Genomic DNA, 17263 nt, shown 5'->3' on the forward strand with positions numbered 1-17263 from the left:
GTCTCGAAAAAAAAATGAAATTCAAAGATCGTCGGTCTCAAGACCAGATTTAAAATGATCTTAAATATGTAACATCAGACTATCGAACGTAGCTCTTTTATAAATAATTAATTCTTGCTGCCTGATGCTTGAATGATCGTAACGTAAGACAACGCGGGAGATAATCGGTTTGACATTACTCGGTGCTACGATATCGGGATTCTGAGCTCATTGAGCTATTCGAAAGGTTACTTGGAGATAGAAGGATAGAACGTGCTAGAAACAAAGCCGAGAGAGGCGTCGTGAAAGAGAGAGAGAGAGAGAGCGACATTCGCGACACTTGGGCACTTTTCAGCTGTTTTCAGTCTCAGTTCTCGGTGGGATTGATAACTCTAGCGTTAAACGAATATTCTCGAGATGTCACAGGAGATAAATCTGTTGCACTGCTACCATCGCGGCTGTGGAAAGAAATTCGATCCGAAGGACAACAAGGACGGTAAGTTGCACTTGTGCAAACTATTGTTTTTCTCTAAAATTAAATTAACAGAACGTACGAGAAGAGATAACGCACTTACCGCTCTTTTGCAGATGATTGCCTTCACCATCCGGGACAGCCGGTGTTTCACGACGCGTACAAGGGATGGTCTTGCTGCAACAAGAAATGTACGGACTTTACCGAGTTTTTGAACATCAAGGGCTGTACAAAGTCAAAGCACTCGAATGAGAAACCTTTAGAACCGGAGAAACCGCCGGTTGACAGATGCAAGGCTGACGAGGTGATACAGATCGTCACGAGACCTCTGAATAATGGAACGTCCATACAGAGACCTCCTTTCGACGCACCTCAGCTCAAGCTGTCGCCGACGATATCTCCCACTTTACTAGAACAAATTAAAGGGCTGACAGCTTTAGAAAATGTCAAGCAGACAGAAGGGGTAGTGCAGATAGGACAAACTTGTAAAAATAGTTCTTGCAAAGGGACCTATGAGGGAGTTGCCTCTGACAAGGAGATTTGCAATTATCATCCTGGTACACCTATCTTTCACGAGGGTATGAAATATTGGTCCTGCTGTCAGAAGAAGACCACAGAGTTTTCCACGTTTCTGAATCAGCCAGGCTGTACACAAGGCAGACACCTATGGCTATCCAAGGTATAACATTTAAATGCATAACTCATTTAATGGTTTACCTTTTTGATCATTGACATATATATAAAATCTGTTTTAGAATATGGGAAAGAAGGCTCAATGTAGGATGGACTGGCATCAAACTGGATCATATGTAGTTGTTTCTATATTTGCAAAGAAATATCTGCCTAGTCAGTCTGCCATAAAGTTAAATCCTGTCCATCTGACTATAGATTTATTTTTTGTAGAAGAAAATTCAAGCTATTGTCTTGATATAGAATTAAAAGAAGTATGTATTGATTTCAATGTTATAGTTTTAAATATGTGAATAGTGAAATTAAACTGTTATCTTTTTCCTTTTAGATTGTTGATGTCGAGCAAAGTAGTGTTCAAATGCTGCCATCTAAAGTAGAAATCAAATTAAAGAAGGCTGAGCCTGGTTCCTGGTCAAAGTTGGATGTTCCCAGGGAAGCCAAACCAAGAAACTTGAAAAGAGAGACTAATGAAAATGTTACAAATCTCAATTCGCAAATTGAAGCTGTGGATCTCAGTGACCTTTAAATACTACTATTCTTTAATTGTTGAAGAATACATAATTAAATACAATTTGATGACACTAATAATTTGCCTTTTTTAAATGATTTATTCAAATGATTAAGTTTAAAAAAAAGACGTTTTCATAAGAAATTATTTGTTAATTATTTTTGTTACAATATTCTTGTGCGATGACAATATATTAATTCTTTTTATTCAAATTTAGAAAAGTCAAAGTTATGAGTGTATATGAAGTGTTAAATATATTTTTTATAAAATTTAAATACTTTTTCCAGTTCTCTTTTTTAAAGAAAAGGAAAAACTAATATTAATAAACAATTTAAATTGATATTTTATAGATTCTTTTATTTCCCTTATGAAAAAATTTGTTACGCTGTACTTGTGATGATAAACGTGTGTTTAATACATTCTATATATTTTCAATTCTATTTTAAAAATTAAGTAACAAAAATATTTAAGGGTTAAGGAAAGTTAAGTTTAAAGAGACTAATTTGGAATAAAATATTAGAATATGGGTGTTCTAATGTATAGTTCAATGAATAAATACTAACCTTTTTGACATTAGACGCGCGTGTCCGTAATATCCGCATCAGTCCGCGTGTGGCGCATGTCGACTACATGACTAAAATTCGCATGATGCTGACTACCAAGTCGAAGTTGAGGGTAAACAATTATTTTTATTGTATTAACATAAAAATTTAAAATAATTAATGCACGTACTGTAGAAACAATATATTCCTCTTATATTAGATACTAGCGCTTCATGGATATATGCAGTCAGACGTGGTCTTCAGCGCTAAATTAGGTTCATTGAGAAAAGGATTTAAAAAGGAAATAGATTTTACATTTGTACGAGCACCGCATAAGGTCCCGCCCCAAATTGGGACCGGTCGACGAGAGGATACAGATGAAAATGGTATGAAAGAAATATCAGTAATATCACAAAATTTCTCGTCTGTCTATACTTGTTTAATGAATGCTAATCATTTTACTATTAAATTTATAGGATATGGATGGTGGTTTAATACAGAGGATCATGTGTTTAAAGCCACAATACCTAGCAATTTATGTGTAGGATTCGATGACAGTTTAGCTCTGATTGAAAAGGTATTCTTAGAGCAAGGTCCTTTCGATGGCATACTGGGTTTTTCACAAGGAGCTGCTTTTGTCTATATACTATGTGCTATGAAGCAAAAGAAAAGTTAGTATAAAACAATATGTATCAATACATATGTAAAAAATATATAGCTCTAATATAATTGCTCTTTTTGCAGTGCTGCAAATTGAATTTGATTTTGCTATTATGATATCTGGGTTTAAATCACTGTGTGCACCTCATGCAAAGTATTACGATGAAAAAATTGATATACCTTCTTTGCACATTTATGGAGAAAATGATCAAGTTATTCCAACAAGTAAGTATATGATGAATAATCTAATATTTTTTACAATAATAAATCAGAATTAATGCAATACAAAAATAAAAGAGCCAGTATTGAATCTTGGTGTCTAACAATAATTTTTACAACTTCTAGTTCATGAGAACTCCGTGCCACATAAATTGTTGAGTTGGAAAGATATACTCGCACAGAATGTAAAAAGAGGTTTATCCTAGTTAAGGTGTCATTTTTTGTAACAAATTCTTTAATTTTTTGAAGATAATGAGCATCAGAATTATTAAATTGCTTGCCAATTTAATTTGTAATATTATGTATTCTGGCTTTACGTAAAGAATGTGTTTTAAGACCAACGAATATGCGGCGCGCAGTTTATGTGTGAGGTGGAGATAGTAAAAATTCACATACCAACAAAAATTATTAATAGGCACAAAGTTTTATATACCGATGTATAAGCCTTTTTATCTTTGTGTCTAATATTAATATGACAATAGGTTTAATATTAAACTCATTAAATAAAAATTATATTCGATGCTAATGCAATTATTATTTGTTGTAGTAATGGCAGAGCAGATCAGTTGTCTCTTCTCAAATAAGAAAGAGATAAGGCACGAAGGTGGTCATTATGTGCCCAGTAAAAAAGATATTTATAGGGATTTTGTATTGGAAATGCTTAGCAAATATAAGAACTTAAGTAGTTAACAATGGTCTTGTTTTATTATTGAATTTTATTCTGCTGGTCCAGCATGCAAATCTATTGAAATTTAAACGTGTACATGAATAATAATATAAACAGATGCCAGAAGAATTGTTTAATTATTAAATAATGTAAAATACGTAATCATGTACATATTTTTTGTTTGCTTTCACATGGTATGACATTACTTGTGTATAGATTGTTACAAGTCTTAATGTAACATACAGTTAATGGTGTTTGTCATTAGTTATAAAACTGTTATAAGTTAGACAATAATTAATAGGATACAATATTATATAACTAAAAATTATTAATTATAGAGCATTATATTTTACATTTATGATTGCATATTGTATAATAGCTCAGATCCAGTTTGCTTTGTATGCCCATACAATGTGACTATCAATTAAACTTGTAATTTAAATATTCACACTAGTTATACATGTTATATAAAAAATTTAACAGAACATTGTATCTAAATTGATTTTCCTTGTGTGGTACAAGGATGTACATAAGGTAAGTGAAATACGCAGCACAGATGGACGAGATATTCAATTTGAAGACATTAAAAGGAAAAGTACTTTAAAATAATTACGCTATATACCTGTAACTTAAATGTAAGCTGAGGTATTTATATTTCGCATTTTGACCATAACAAAACACTTATGTTAATAATTTTTACAGCTATATAAATTTGGTTTGATGCACAATAGTGAGCAGAATTTTTTTACTTTTATTATCACTTTCAGTCTAATAATCAAGTACAAATTAGTACTCATCACATGTCCTTACGAGAGAAGAGACTGAAGATTGCGTGACTATATAGCATCCTCTTTAAAATTGAACATTGAAAAATTTTGCAGCTCTGAATATTTGTGTAAAGTTGCATATATCTAATATTCGTACGGCGTTCGTTATCATATAATATTCACACTCTAATATTCACATACGTGGTACGTAAGATTTTCTTTATGCCCTTTTTATCATCCAGAGCTGCCATGACGATTACTAAATTGCGTAGAACACAAAACTTCATCGTCGACTGACGCAATATCGTCCGCGTCATTTCAAGGAGACTGCTCTTGGCCATTGTTTTCCTGGGACTTCATAACGTCAGGGAGATCCGGCGGTAGTGAGAACGGTGTCATTTCGAGAGGTTCAAACTGGCCATCAGGTTGGCGCACGGCTAAACCAACTAATGCAGGACATTGTGCTTTCGCAGTTGACGATGTCAGTCCATAATCTTGTAAAGTTTTGTTGTCCGACATGAGAAGATTGTCCTTGTTAAACAGCTGTTGATTTACAGGTGGGATTTTCAATATACCTGTAAGAGAGTGAAAAAATGTGTTAATTACATTATTAAAAATAATGGTTTTATTTTTTTTGTGATATAGGACATTTAAAATAGTAAAATTGATTAGATCCCAATAAGCAAATAATTACGAGAGCAGTAAAGTCTCATAGAGTAACAGTCTTAGTAGTAAGAGTGAGAGAACAAAGGATCTCGAGTTCAAATCCCGATTGGCTTCTTTAATTTTTTTCATTTATAATAAAAATTTTAATTAGTATTCAAAATTAAATTCAGACTTATATTGTCGTATACTTGACACAAACAATATATAAAATTAAGCCATTTTTCTATAAATACAATTTATTTTACATATACTACTAATTAGGATCTGATCCCTGTTCAATAAACTAGTATGCAAATTACTCTATTAAAGTAATAATCATCTAATTGCGAATCACCGAGTGGCATGTCAAGGAGCTCTGTTATCACAACTATATTTCGTGATATATGTGCCCTACCTTCAATCATCTTCTTCAACTCGAGCACCGTGGTATCATCCTTCGCGTCGGTAAATATCGTTGATTTTTTTCGCCTGATCATTAAAAATACATCCTGCAACGAGGAAAAATCGTGAGCGCACTTGAAGGTTAAGCCGACCCGAATCGTGTTGGTGGACGTAAAATTCGAAGCTTCTTACCATAGTGAGCCTAATTATATACACCTAATATTCTAATATAATGATAGGATTAATATATTGCCGCTAGGATACGGATCTTGCCGCAAATTCTTATGTTTACCAGCAGACCTTCGGGTACACAGGACCCACCAGGCCGCATGAAAGTAACCTCAGTCCATGAAACTCTACGACGCTTGCGCGTCCCTGCGTCCCTGCCACCTCCGCACGCACACGCACGCGCGGCGCGGCACGCACGACTGCGGATTTGTGTGATTGAATAAAAACACAGAATGGATCAAATGAAAAGGAGAGCATAACTTGTATCTCTATCTCTTTTGTACATTCAGTTGTCGTTCTGTTATAAAAATTACTACTTAATTGAAATAAAGATTTACAAATACTTTTTATTTCATTTTTCAAGATCTCTTTTTGCTATAGGATTTTAGGTTTGTTCGCGTTGCTTCAACATACTCCAACGCGCTCCAATGCCTTTACGGCAAACGTATTGGAGCATTTGGAGCACGAGTATGCGACACGAACAAACCCTTTAATTCACGAATTTCGAAACAATCATATATATATATATATATATATATATATCAAACGTATTGGAGCATTTGGAGCACGAGTATGCGACACGAACAAACCCTTTAATTCACGAATTTCGAAACAATCATATATATATATATATACAGGATCACATGATCAGTAAGTACCAATCAGTGAACTCCGAAGAAGATACCAGTACAATTTTTTTGGGTGAATGTCCTTTTTTTAAAGCCTTATAGGTTTGTTTACGTCGCATGCTCCTACTACTGCCTACTACAATGTGCTCCAATACGTTTGCTGAAAATGCGATGGTCAAGAGCTGGGTTTGAACCCGGGCCCGTGAATTCGTAATTCGCCACGTTACGAGATAAAAGTGTCGAATCAGTACTCTAGTGCATCATGTGAATACAGTCAGTGACAAAAGCTGTCCTCTAAGCTCTGTGCGATCACGCATTAGGTTACTTGCTTGATGTTGTCAAATATCTTGTAATACTGTTTTTTTTTGCAATTGTGTGAAAAGAGAAAAGAAGTGATTATTGTGCTTCCTTGAAGGGAAATGTGCAAATTATTTAATTGCTTTCTCTCTTGTGTTTTCCACCTGAGCGATCTACCTAAATAAATTTATTGTTGTTGGGTTTGGGCAATTTACGTATGAGGTTAGTATTGCGCGTTTTTATTATTTAATTGATTTTAGTTTACCTGTGGGCGCAGTAGACAATGCGTTTAACGTGCAGTTTTGATTACAGAAAAATTTTCGAAAGTTTCATGGAAATTATCTTTTGTATTGTTACACATACTTGATATTGACTGTATACAGTCAGGAATCTGTCGACAAAAACCTCCTAATGAAGGACCTTACGTTAAAAGAAGAATTGAATCTAGTGATAAAACCTTGAATAAGTAGAATTTCAGCAATATTAGAGGTAAGACATCTAAGCTATATAATTACTATAATTTTTACACAATATAATAATATATTACTTAAGTGAAACATTTAAGCATATACTTAAAAAGCATATAAATATTTTCCATATTTTATCTTTTTTTCAGAGCAAAGACATGAGATCCCTTGTTTTTCCTTTCTTTTTATATTGCAATGATAGTCCACATACCATAGTTGGAAAAATACCTATAGGCAAGGGAAATGTTCACTTTATTCAACAATTTGTCAAGAAGGTTCATAGTTTTAGTTCTCAGTATGGTGGTAACGGCAGCATATCTTATGCTGCTTCCAACATAATTGGGGGACCTAACATATTTCCGAATTATGGAGATTTTGTACAGGCATTTGCCATGGTATGTGTATTTTCTGGTATTGCATGTTATTGTCATGTGAAAAATGATCACAACTTTTCTGAAATATCAAAATAGTGATTCTGTTTCCAAAATGAATTATCATGTTCTCATCTTATATCATATATTTTAATCTATTCAATCATCTATTTTGTAACTGACAATAGATACATGGTACAAAGGTTGAAATGGATCCTTGAATTCAAGACTATTACATTGCTCTTACAGATTCATATGTCACCTCAACAATAGCAATCTAATTTTGGCCCAATTTGCACAAATGTAGCATAACATTAAACTTGAATTAATTTTCTATTTTTTTTTCTTTTTCTAATTCTCATTTTTTAGTTATTTTAAATGTTTAAATGGTCCTTAAGACTTTATACTTTTCTGCCTTTTTTTCTTAATATAGAGAACTTACGGACCATGGTGGGACAAAGCATCTTCAAGATCAATCGATTATATGCCACAGAATAATATGGGTGTTGTGAGTCAAGATTACATTAGTACGTAATAAATATGTAAATAAGAGACTGAAATAAGACACATTTTTATTGAGAAAAGAAATTATAATTTTCTATTTTCTATTTTGAAGATATCGAGTTTTACGAAGCGGTATATCCAATTAGAGTCTCTATATACGAAGTATATAATCCTGGTAGCGTAACTCGAATTTGGGCTCAAGATTCTAAAAATCGGTGGTTTCTGTTGTGGAGTGGACCGCCTCAGATTGTTTCTTCGAAATCACGGATCTTTTCTCCGCCTCTCCGACAGTGTGATTTTAAAACTAAAGTACTTAGACTAGAATTTAACCACAGCCTATTGGACTATTACACAGCGCTAGATGCTGTGATACTTGTTGGTACATCAGAATTGATCCTTCCTAAAGATCAATCTTACAAACAGAATTTAACTAATTTGTTGAAAAGCTTTAATTGCAACTATCCTTGTGATGAAGACATTCATAATTTAACACCAAATTATGTACTTGCAAACATGGATATAATTAAGCTTATGGAGACATTAAATGAATGTTGCATTATGTATAAAAGGTATTAGAATTGAAAACATTAAATAATATTATATTTGTTCTTTTTTTTTATTCTGTTAACAATGAAAGTAAGTTTATCAATGTTATTTACAGTGATATAGTAACGAATTTTTATGAAAGCAAGCTAGTCTCTCAGCTAGGACCATTTTATTACTATGTACCACCTCTTAAAGAGGGATCTAATAATATGCAACGCTTTTTATCAGAAGAACTTCCAAAACTTATGGAAGATCCCAAACTTTCTCCAGATGAATCTAAGAAATCATCTCGTTGCAGTTTTTCAATGTTTCCTGTAAAGTATACTAACAATAAGAAGTCTATTTCTATATAATATTTATTATAGTGATACTAAATCATTAAAATTTTATACTTTATTTTTACAGGATGAAATAATAATAAAAATATTAAGAAATTTAGACTTGGCATCATTATGCCGTGTAAGCAGAGTGAATAAGCATTTTTATAATTTAGCACAGGACCCTCTGCTTTACACATGTCTAAACTTAAAGCCATATTGGTATATTATTGATACAAAAGCATTACATTTCTTGACGTTTAAATGTACATATTTGCGACAGTTGGATCTGTCATGGTGTGACAGATTTTCTGTTCTGGATCTCGAAATGTTTCTGGATATTTGTGGCAGTCTTTTAACGCACTTACGATTAAATTGCTGCTCACGTATTGACGATTCCATCATACTTAAAATTTCGAGAATATGTAAAAATTTGAGAGGTAAGTATATATAAATATGTTTATTATAATTAGAGATAAATTGTATATAGCCAATAAGCATATATCTTTTTTAGAATTAGGTTTGAGTAATTGTGATTCCATAAAGGACAAGGGATTCTCGTATCTCGAAAATTTGGAGTTTCTGGAGCACTTAAATCTTTACAGGACTCATATAAAAACTCAAACTCTTTGTAAAATACTCCGAAGAAATCGACAGATGCGTCACTTATATATAGGAAGCACTGACATTAATCTGAACGTAGATGAAGTTGCAATGGAGTTAAGAAATTCCTGTCCTGATTTGGAAAGTATAGATTTATGGAAAACGCATGGTTTTACATGGCAAGGTATCGATGCCCTCTCTGAATGTAAGAATCTACGGGAAGTAGATTTTGGTTGGTGGTATGTGTATGTCAGTTTCTTTTAAGATACATGTGCTTTACGTACATTTAATGAATTTCAAATCCTTTGGATGATGAATCAAATCTGATGCTCACTAAATCTATAGCTTTTGTATATAGCTACGCGTCATCCTAGTTTGCATTAAAATACATATTACTATTTTTTCATTAAAATTTGTATGTTTGTTTCTCTCGTAATAGATGCATTGTTTGTCTATTATAATCGAAAGACTGTAATAATAATATAGCTCTTGTTTACAGTGGCAATACAACTGGTCATGGTGACAGTTTTCGTAAATTGCTTTCCTCCTGTCAACGTTTGGAGAAAGTCTACTTAGCCTCTTTTAAAGGTCTCACTGAACGCGATTTGAGAGCACTGACTCTGTGCAAAAATTTACGACAGTTAGATTTGTTAGGCTCGCTATCCCTGACAAGTGATATATGTTGTGCATTTTTTACAAATTGTCCTAAACTGGAGATGATTGACCTCAGCTTCTGTGATAACATTTCCGATTACATGATTCAACGGTGGCAGCAAAAATATATACATGTGGCCATTAAAAGAGGAAAATACATAGAACAGACTTCGTGATTTTATGTAGAAGGTACTTTTAGAAAATTACCTTTTTAATAAATGCGCTGAGCACATGTACCTGTTGAAAGAATAAAATAGATTTGTTTTAATTCAAACTTATTTTTCCTACAAGAGTAATGTGTTCAAAATTGTGCCAAATTAGGAAATAATTTATACATAAGGTAATTTAAATTTCACGTTTTTTTTATATCTGATAAAATCAAATTATATTTTCAGCGTTGTACATTTTGATGTCGGAAAACATTGACTATTTAATAAAATAAAATTTTGGTTGCCTAGTGAAAATAGGTAAACACGTAGTTTCAGTGACTCCTGTTACACAGCATCATTAATCGGATTTAATAACATAGTTATAAAACTGACCACAGTTATTCCATTCTTCAGAGGAATATTTGTGATTTCTACAAATGTTATTAAACCCGATAATGGTGACGCGTAAATTAGACCAGTGATATACTCTCTGCCTATTGTCAAGGAAAACAAAATTTAATGTATTTTTATATATTTTGCATATATTTGCGCTTTGTCATTAAAATTATGTAAATATTATCTATTTCTTTAATTTTGGATTCTTTCCACTTAATAACACAAGTCGACACATCATTTTATCCTTTTTTTATTTTCAATGAGTAACAAAAATAAAATAATTGTGTGGACTTTGGTCATTAAATGTAAAGCATCTTTTAAATTCAAAGTGGTATAGGAATTTTTTTGAAAGGATAACAGTTTAAGAAAATGTTTAAGAGGAAAATACAAGGATTTATATTTATTTAGAAATTGCATTTACAATATATACATTGATTTTTTTATTGTATTATAATTTATAGATATTTACTGTTGAAGAAGACCAATCGCAGAATTGGACAAACGACGGCTAAACGGCATTGATTGGTGTATCAGAAAAACCAGTTTTGGGACTGTTCAATATAATTGGTTTCTGCTTCCCACCGAGGGTATAATTATTATAATCTAATCATGTAAAAAAATCTTACGACAGTTGCAAAGCTGCTTTCTCTGCTATTAGGCCTCTGCCAAATTCTTTTTTTTAGCTGAACTTCTTGCACGATTCATCTTTTCATCTTTTTTTTTCATTTTTTTTGGAGAGAAAAGCTGAGGTGTGCAACCGAGGACAAAAAAAGAACAGACCTACTAACGGCCTCTGGCGGCGACGACGAGCATTAGGGAGAGAACGACGGCTACCGATCACTGCGCGCGCGCGCGCGCATGTGTATACGTCGTGTCGCGTGCGTGTGGTCGTCGACTCGACCGATGGACGGGCGGACGTGTTAAAAGTGCGGAAAGAGTGGCAGCGGAGCGGAGAGAGTGCCGCGAGATTTCTGACGCTGTCGCGACCACCGCGTACGTCGCGTATCGCGCGTACGTACGGATACACGCGAGTTCGAGTGAATGGGGAGAAGAAACGCGGCGCAGGTACGAGCACAGGTACGGAGAACATCATCGTTGTTCCCCCCCTTTTCCCCCCTCTTATGGAATTAGGTTACCGCGGTACGACGGACCGGACCGATCCGGATTGATGCTGCGGAACAGTGCGAGATGCACGCGACGAGTGCGCACCGTGACCGCGACGAGGGAAGTGTCCCGCGAGTACGCTCGTGCGTCCAATTTACGCCTCTGATAAACGCGCGCTCGCGTGTACGTGCGTGCTAGCGCGCGAGTTACGCGCGCGCGCGCGCGCGCGCGTTACGGCGTCTGTGCTGGATCTCGGATCTTCCGTGTCTTTCTTTCTCCCCTGAGTCTCCCTCTTTCTCTCTCTCTCTCTCTCTTTCTCTACTTTCTGTACGTGTGCAATCGTCTCTCCTTCTCTCGGATGTCTCTCGATGCTGCACGAGGATAGTAGTGGCAGCGGCGGTGGCTATCGAAAGGGCTATCGCCGTCATCGTCGTGTTGTGTCAACGTAACCCACGGCAGCGGCACCACCACCGACGCCTCTTCAGTAATTAAACCAAACAAAATGGACACCGAGATAACGATTGAGCGAACACTCGTGTGGTAGCCCTCCTCTTTCCCTCCTCGCTCTTCCCTCGCCCTCTCGCTGTCTTTTTCCCCTTCCTCCCTCTTTCTTCACCTCTCGCCTCTCATCTACCTGGGTTTCTTGTTTTCTTTAGATGGACCTCGGGGGAAAAAGAGATGGGATCGCCGTTTGTATAATTGTGAGTCCTATTCCGTAGGAATCTCTTCATTTAATAACCGAAGTACAATAGTTCGTTGATCCTCATTCGCGAGTGACGAGTTTCCGCACGTACGATACACGCACCGGTGTCGCGTCTCCGTCTACTCTGTGCGGGTCTGTTTCCCTCGGTCTATTGCTCTCTGTGGAGTTTTTTTATTTTTTTTTAATATTCCCGTACGTGAGGTTCAAGTGCCGCTTCCCATCTCGGCTATGCGACATGTAACGCGGTGCGGCTGAGAGAAGCGAATTTTCGAAGAAATTCAAATCTCCCGATTCGTTTTTCCCGGTTTGGACACACCGGGAACGTTTCTTCTTCTTCTTCTTCCCCCTTGTCGATCTACCATGGAGTCGCGATTGAGAAATTACGATTACCTTGGTGAGATTGTGCCGCTTGATTTTTTTTTTGTTTGCACAAATTGCTTGGAGAGTTCGTTGCATTGCGGAATGCAGGCACGCAAGCGTGATGTTTGGTCCTCCCTTTAAAGGGCTCGCGCACGATTACTCTACGTGTGTATGTGTATGTGTATGTGTATGTGTATGTGTACGTTACGTTAACGTGTACGTGTACGTGTACTTGTAACGGCACGATCATTCAAATATAAAATGTACGCCACGTTTTATGCATTGAGACGCGAATTCGTGCACGTATCAACGAAATCCTAGTGTACGTCAACGTGAAGGATTTCCCTGCGTCCATTCGCATGCGGCGGATCTCTTACGGAATCCCGACAGGTATGGGATTCGTATAGAATCTCCTTGACACGCGCGCTCGAATAAGATAAACGTGGATGCATCTCCGACGAACGATCGTCGGAGCGACATCTCGACTAAAATGTCTAAAAAAAAAGGGAGGAATACCGAGAGAGAGAAAGAGAGAGAGAGAGAAAATCGAACCGAATGCCTGACAGGTGAGTTTTTTTTTTTTCGTCGCTGAAAGTGTTAATAATTAATCAGTCGAGAACGGGGCGAACGGCCTCCTCGGATTCGGAGACGACGACTCGTGACGTTTGTCCTCGCCCTCGACCACGGCCCGTCGTCGTCGTCGCCGTCGCCGCCGTCGCCGCCGCCGCGTTTGGCTGCCATTTGAGCGTGGCACATCGGGAGATGTGTATTCGAATCGATACCTGCGGAATACGATTGGTTAATCGAATATCCTACGCGCGGCTATCGGACTTTATAAGCTAAAATCTGATTGGTCCTCTTTCTCGTGTAATTTCGACTCCTGTCTTGCCGCTACCAATTGCGCGGTGCGCCTTTACCCGCGATATTGAATACCCGATGCGTTGCCAGTGCGACTCGTCCGTAGCGTTGTTCTCCGCCGTCTTTCTCTCTTCCTCTCTCTCTCTTTCTCTCTTCTTTCTATCTCTGTCTCCCGCACCGTTATTGCCTATCCTTTCACTAAATTCGCATGACTCCGTGTACCCGCACACACGTACGCGCGCGGGGATCCATAAATCTGTCCGCTGTAAAGAGAGCACCGGCACTTTACAAGCCTCATTTCCATTTTTCTTCGCGTTTTTGACAAGCCACAATTAAAATTCCCCATTCGGCGTATTCGCGAGTTCGATTGTTTTCGGTGTATGTACGGTTGCCATTTCGCCTGGTCGCGCCACTCCGCGCGCTCAATCGCCGGTAAAATAATTGCAATAATCCTAAGGCCCGGTTCTTCATTAGCCGGTTAACTTATGGTTAAACTTAACTTAATGTTTTATCCAATGTGCTTCACCCATGACGATGCCATAGGTAAAGCTCATTGGTTAAAACATCAGGTTAAGTCTAACCACAAGTTAACCAGATAATGAAAAACCGGGCCTAAGCGAGATACTCGGAGAAACCACGTTCGGCCAAGGTACTTCCACTTCTGCATTTAACTCTGGACACCTTTCGCGTGTTCGCCAACTATTTTTATACGGCGAGAATGCGAGTATCTTCCGACGTTTCTCTCTCCAGCGGCCCAGAGACGCGGTGGAGTAACGATTAGAATCCAAGTCGTCCGCTTCCCAAATCGCAAAATATGGGAAAAGTTTTTAAGCAAAGGGAAACCCGCGACTTGAAATTAGCGCCAACTCTCGCAATATGTGTTTCTGGTTTTAGGATCGACTTACTCGCGACATCGACGCTGTCGACGGTGAATTGAAAAACCTTGATATTAGGCCCGAGAGGAGCGAGATGACCCGCGTAAAACTCGCTTCGGGTGATCTGTCAGAATTCGCATTAACATTCAGAATAAAACATTTATAGCGTTCCGCCGTGTGTCGTGCAAAGTCCATTTTACACGATCTGCAATTTGCGACAAAATTCAAGACGGAATTCTATTTATAATTTTATGTCGAATTATATACAGAGTATACGATTGTTTCTTTCTTTGACATAATTGGGTTACTAAAAAATCCAACGTGGTTATTAAGAAATATAAATATAATAAAAGTATATCATGGAGAATTCTTTAATAATCAGTTCCAATAATATTCACAATTATAACGATATCCGCTTATGGAAATAAATTTTACGTAATCAAAGAAATATTTGGTATAAATTATGGCATATTAGAAAAGAGCAAAGCAAAGTACACTCAACATGCTACATAACGAATTTGTAGTCAAGGATCCAATAACTTGTAAAAATTTGTTAAGATTAAATACAAAACAACTGGAAGATTTTATTTAAGGAACATTTTCAGTTCGAAAAGAATTTTTTTAAATGCATCGGTTACGAACGTGTTTATTTTTATAATTAATAGATTTTACTACGTATAAGTAAGAATATTTTTTATGTTCAGTTAATAAACAAGTGACTTGTTTCTGGGATCAAGATAGTGTCACATATGTAAATGATCAGAGATGACAGTAGGTCGAGTTGTAGTTTGTCATTTACAATTCACGGATATTTATACACTGCGCATATTTCATACGTCTTGTTTGTTCATGTGTTTTCTGTGTAAAATTATAAAATGGAATTCTGTCTCGAATTCTGTCGCAAATTACCATGTAAAGTGAGCTTAAGACTAGAAACGCGCAAAGAAACTCTTCAAACAGATACGAAAATCAACATTTTTGACATTTACGTTTCGACTTTCGACCATGATTGGCCGATTCGTTTTACTCACTACTCACGTTTTTCTATGTAATGTATGCCATCAACTTAAAGTTAATCTACAATAGACGTAGCAAAGCTCGAAGTCGTAAGAAATTGACCAATCACACTCGAATGCGAGAAGAATAATCGAGTACGATTAATCGATTTTTTTACGGCTTATACCTATTGTCAATTTACTGTCACACGAAAAGCACTTGAAGTATCAGAGAACCACGTATGGCTTATTATTTTAGGATAACGAAAAATTCGGTTTTTTCCTTTTTAAAATCCAATGGAAATGTTTTTAATTTTATTGAATTTGTTTCGGGTTTTTTATACGTTTTTACTTTTATAGTTTACTAAAGTTTGACGAAATTCGCTATTTAATTGTTAATTTTATTGTGAATTAATTTAAATTTAATGTGTTAATTAACATAATAAATGTACATTTATAAAGAGCATTCAATGCCAAAGCAATCAGTCTTTGGAACCGATCTCTCTCTCTCTTTTTTTTTATTATTTATTTCCTTTCTTGACGTAAATGATTCTACATTCAGAGAAAAAATATATATTTGAATTAAAGAAATTTGTACAACGCACATCTTTCTTTAAATGAAATAAATATATTTTAAAAATTAGAGAAACTAAATTATTTTTTACACTTCTCTCAGTGCTTTCTTTGAATTAAAACATTTGTTTAAATTAAATAATTTAAATAAGTTATTTATTTAACAAATTGGCTAATAACATTTCTTGAAATCAAATGAATATTTATTTCCCTCAAAAGTATTTTTTGCTTAAATTCAAAGAAATCAAGTTAAAGAAACGATTTCATCAATTTAAACATAACACTTTTCTCTGTATGCATAATCGTGTATGATAAAAAATATTAAAATATTCGTTACGTATAGATTTTTTATAAATTTGCTTTAAAAAAATGAAGCTTTTTATTGTAATTAATATTTGAAGAAAATTGTAACAAAAGTAAACAATTTTTTTTAATTCTCAAAAAAATTATTTCATTGGGTTTATTTTTTGTAGGTAGGTTTTTTTAAGTATGTTATTTTATTGAATAAGTTTTTTTAAATAGGTTTTTGTTGGGTAGATTTTTCGAGTAGGGTTTTTATCAGATTGGCCCCACCTCGTCAAATCCTACATTATTTTCAGCTGAACTTTCACAGTTCGGTTCTCCTCCTTTTACTCACCAAGGTAGAGAGAAAAAGTGAAGAGATGAACGGTACAAGAAGTTCAACCGAGGAGAACGGACCTCCGAAACGATTGGCTGCTGACTTAAAGGAAGGGAAATATGATATAGAGTGTACGAGATAGCACCCTGAAATTTGGTTGTCGAGGACAGGAGAGTCGATACTGTTGCCACGTATTCGTAAACGTATCAGAATGAGAATCTATATTAAGCTGTAATAATTCCCAGCTCTATGGATCATTCAACAGAGATGTACTTTGAAACGCTGATAGATAATCAGCCAATCTGATTGTTGAAAAGATGGGTTGATATGTTCATATTTTTTGATTCTATAAGACTAGTGTAGGCAGGAATTTTGAATCAATAGTATTCTATGCGATAAACGTTTAGTTAGATATGATACATGCACAACATCCACATAGTCAAACAGGAATAAGACAAGCGACT

At 35.6% G+C, this 17263-nt stretch overlaps 5 protein-coding genes across 13 annotated transcripts in view; 4 read left to right on the forward strand and 1 right to left on the reverse strand.

Annotated features, from left to right (window-relative positions):
• Window positions 1-2: 2 nt before the first annotated feature.
• On the forward strand, window positions 3-1924 carry LOC105194620 (cysteine and histidine-rich domain-containing protein). Its single transcript, XM_026139593.2, has 4 exons — window positions 3-475; window positions 568-1130; window positions 1207-1395; window positions 1470-1924. Exons 1-4 carry the CDS (start codon window positions 397-399, stop codon window positions 1665-1667), a joined length of 1029 nt encoding a protein of 342 aa, XP_025995378.1. The 5' UTR covers window positions 3-396; the 3' UTR covers window positions 1668-1924.
• A 114-nt stretch (window positions 1925-2038) lies between these two features.
• Window positions 2039-4183, forward strand: LOC105194619 (esterase OVCA2). Its single transcript, XM_011159627.3, has 5 exons — window positions 2039-2324; window positions 2412-2577; window positions 2668-2862; window positions 2936-3076; window positions 3618-4183. Exons 1-5 carry the CDS (start codon window positions 2280-2282, stop codon window positions 3758-3760), a joined length of 690 nt encoding a protein of 229 aa, XP_011157929.1. The 5' UTR covers window positions 2039-2279; the 3' UTR covers window positions 3761-4183.
• LOC105194618 (elongin-B) lies at window positions 3773-5964 on the reverse strand. The gene is made up of 3 exons (XM_011159625.3): window positions 5744-5964; window positions 5565-5658; window positions 3773-5079 (listed from the first exon to the last, which is right to left on the reverse strand). Exons 1-3 carry the CDS (start codon window positions 5744-5746, stop codon window positions 4823-4825), a joined length of 354 nt encoding a protein of 117 aa, XP_011157927.1. The 5' UTR covers window positions 5747-5964; the 3' UTR covers window positions 3773-4822.
• A 501-nt stretch (window positions 5965-6465) lies between these two features.
• Window positions 6466-10484, forward strand: LOC105194617 (F-box/LRR-repeat protein 4). 2 transcript variants are annotated; one of them, XM_026139594.2, is made up of 9 exons: window positions 6466-6927; window positions 7006-7194; window positions 7322-7567; window positions 7977-8070; window positions 8160-8616; window positions 8709-8907; window positions 8999-9350; window positions 9425-9758; window positions 10013-10484. In XM_026139594.2, the coding sequence occupies exons 3-9, from the start codon at window positions 7331-7333 to the stop codon at window positions 10341-10343; spliced, it is 2004 nt and encodes a 667-aa protein (XP_025995379.2). In that variant the 5' UTR covers window positions 6466-6927; window positions 7006-7194; window positions 7322-7330; the 3' UTR covers window positions 10344-10484. The 2 variants fall into 2 exon arrangements, with proteins under 2 accessions (XP_025995379.2, XP_025995380.2); XM_026139595.2 differs by having other exon boundaries at window positions 6472-6927; window positions 9425-9752; window positions 10013-10402.
• A 1095-nt stretch (window positions 10485-11579) lies between these two features.
• LOC105194615 (chromodomain-helicase-DNA-binding protein 7) overlaps window positions 11580-17263 on the forward strand; it is a 29155-nt gene continuing 23471 nt past the window's right edge. For 6 of the 8 annotated variants that reach the window (XM_039455862.1, XM_039455871.1, XM_039455870.1 and 3 more), the window contains exon 1: window positions 11580-11789. The gene's annotated coding sequence lies outside the window, so the exon portion shown is untranslated. Of the gene's footprint in view, window positions 11790-11851; window positions 12518-17263 lie in introns of those variants that run through there. The other 2 variants (XM_039455865.1, XM_039455867.1) reach the window with 2 other exon arrangements.

This window comes from Solenopsis invicta, chromosome 12 (genome assembly GCF_016802725.1).
Source record: "Solenopsis invicta isolate M01_SB chromosome 12, UNIL_Sinv_3.0, whole genome shotgun sequence".
Classification (NCBI taxonomy): Eukaryota; Metazoa; Arthropoda; class Insecta; order Hymenoptera; family Formicidae; genus Solenopsis; species Solenopsis invicta.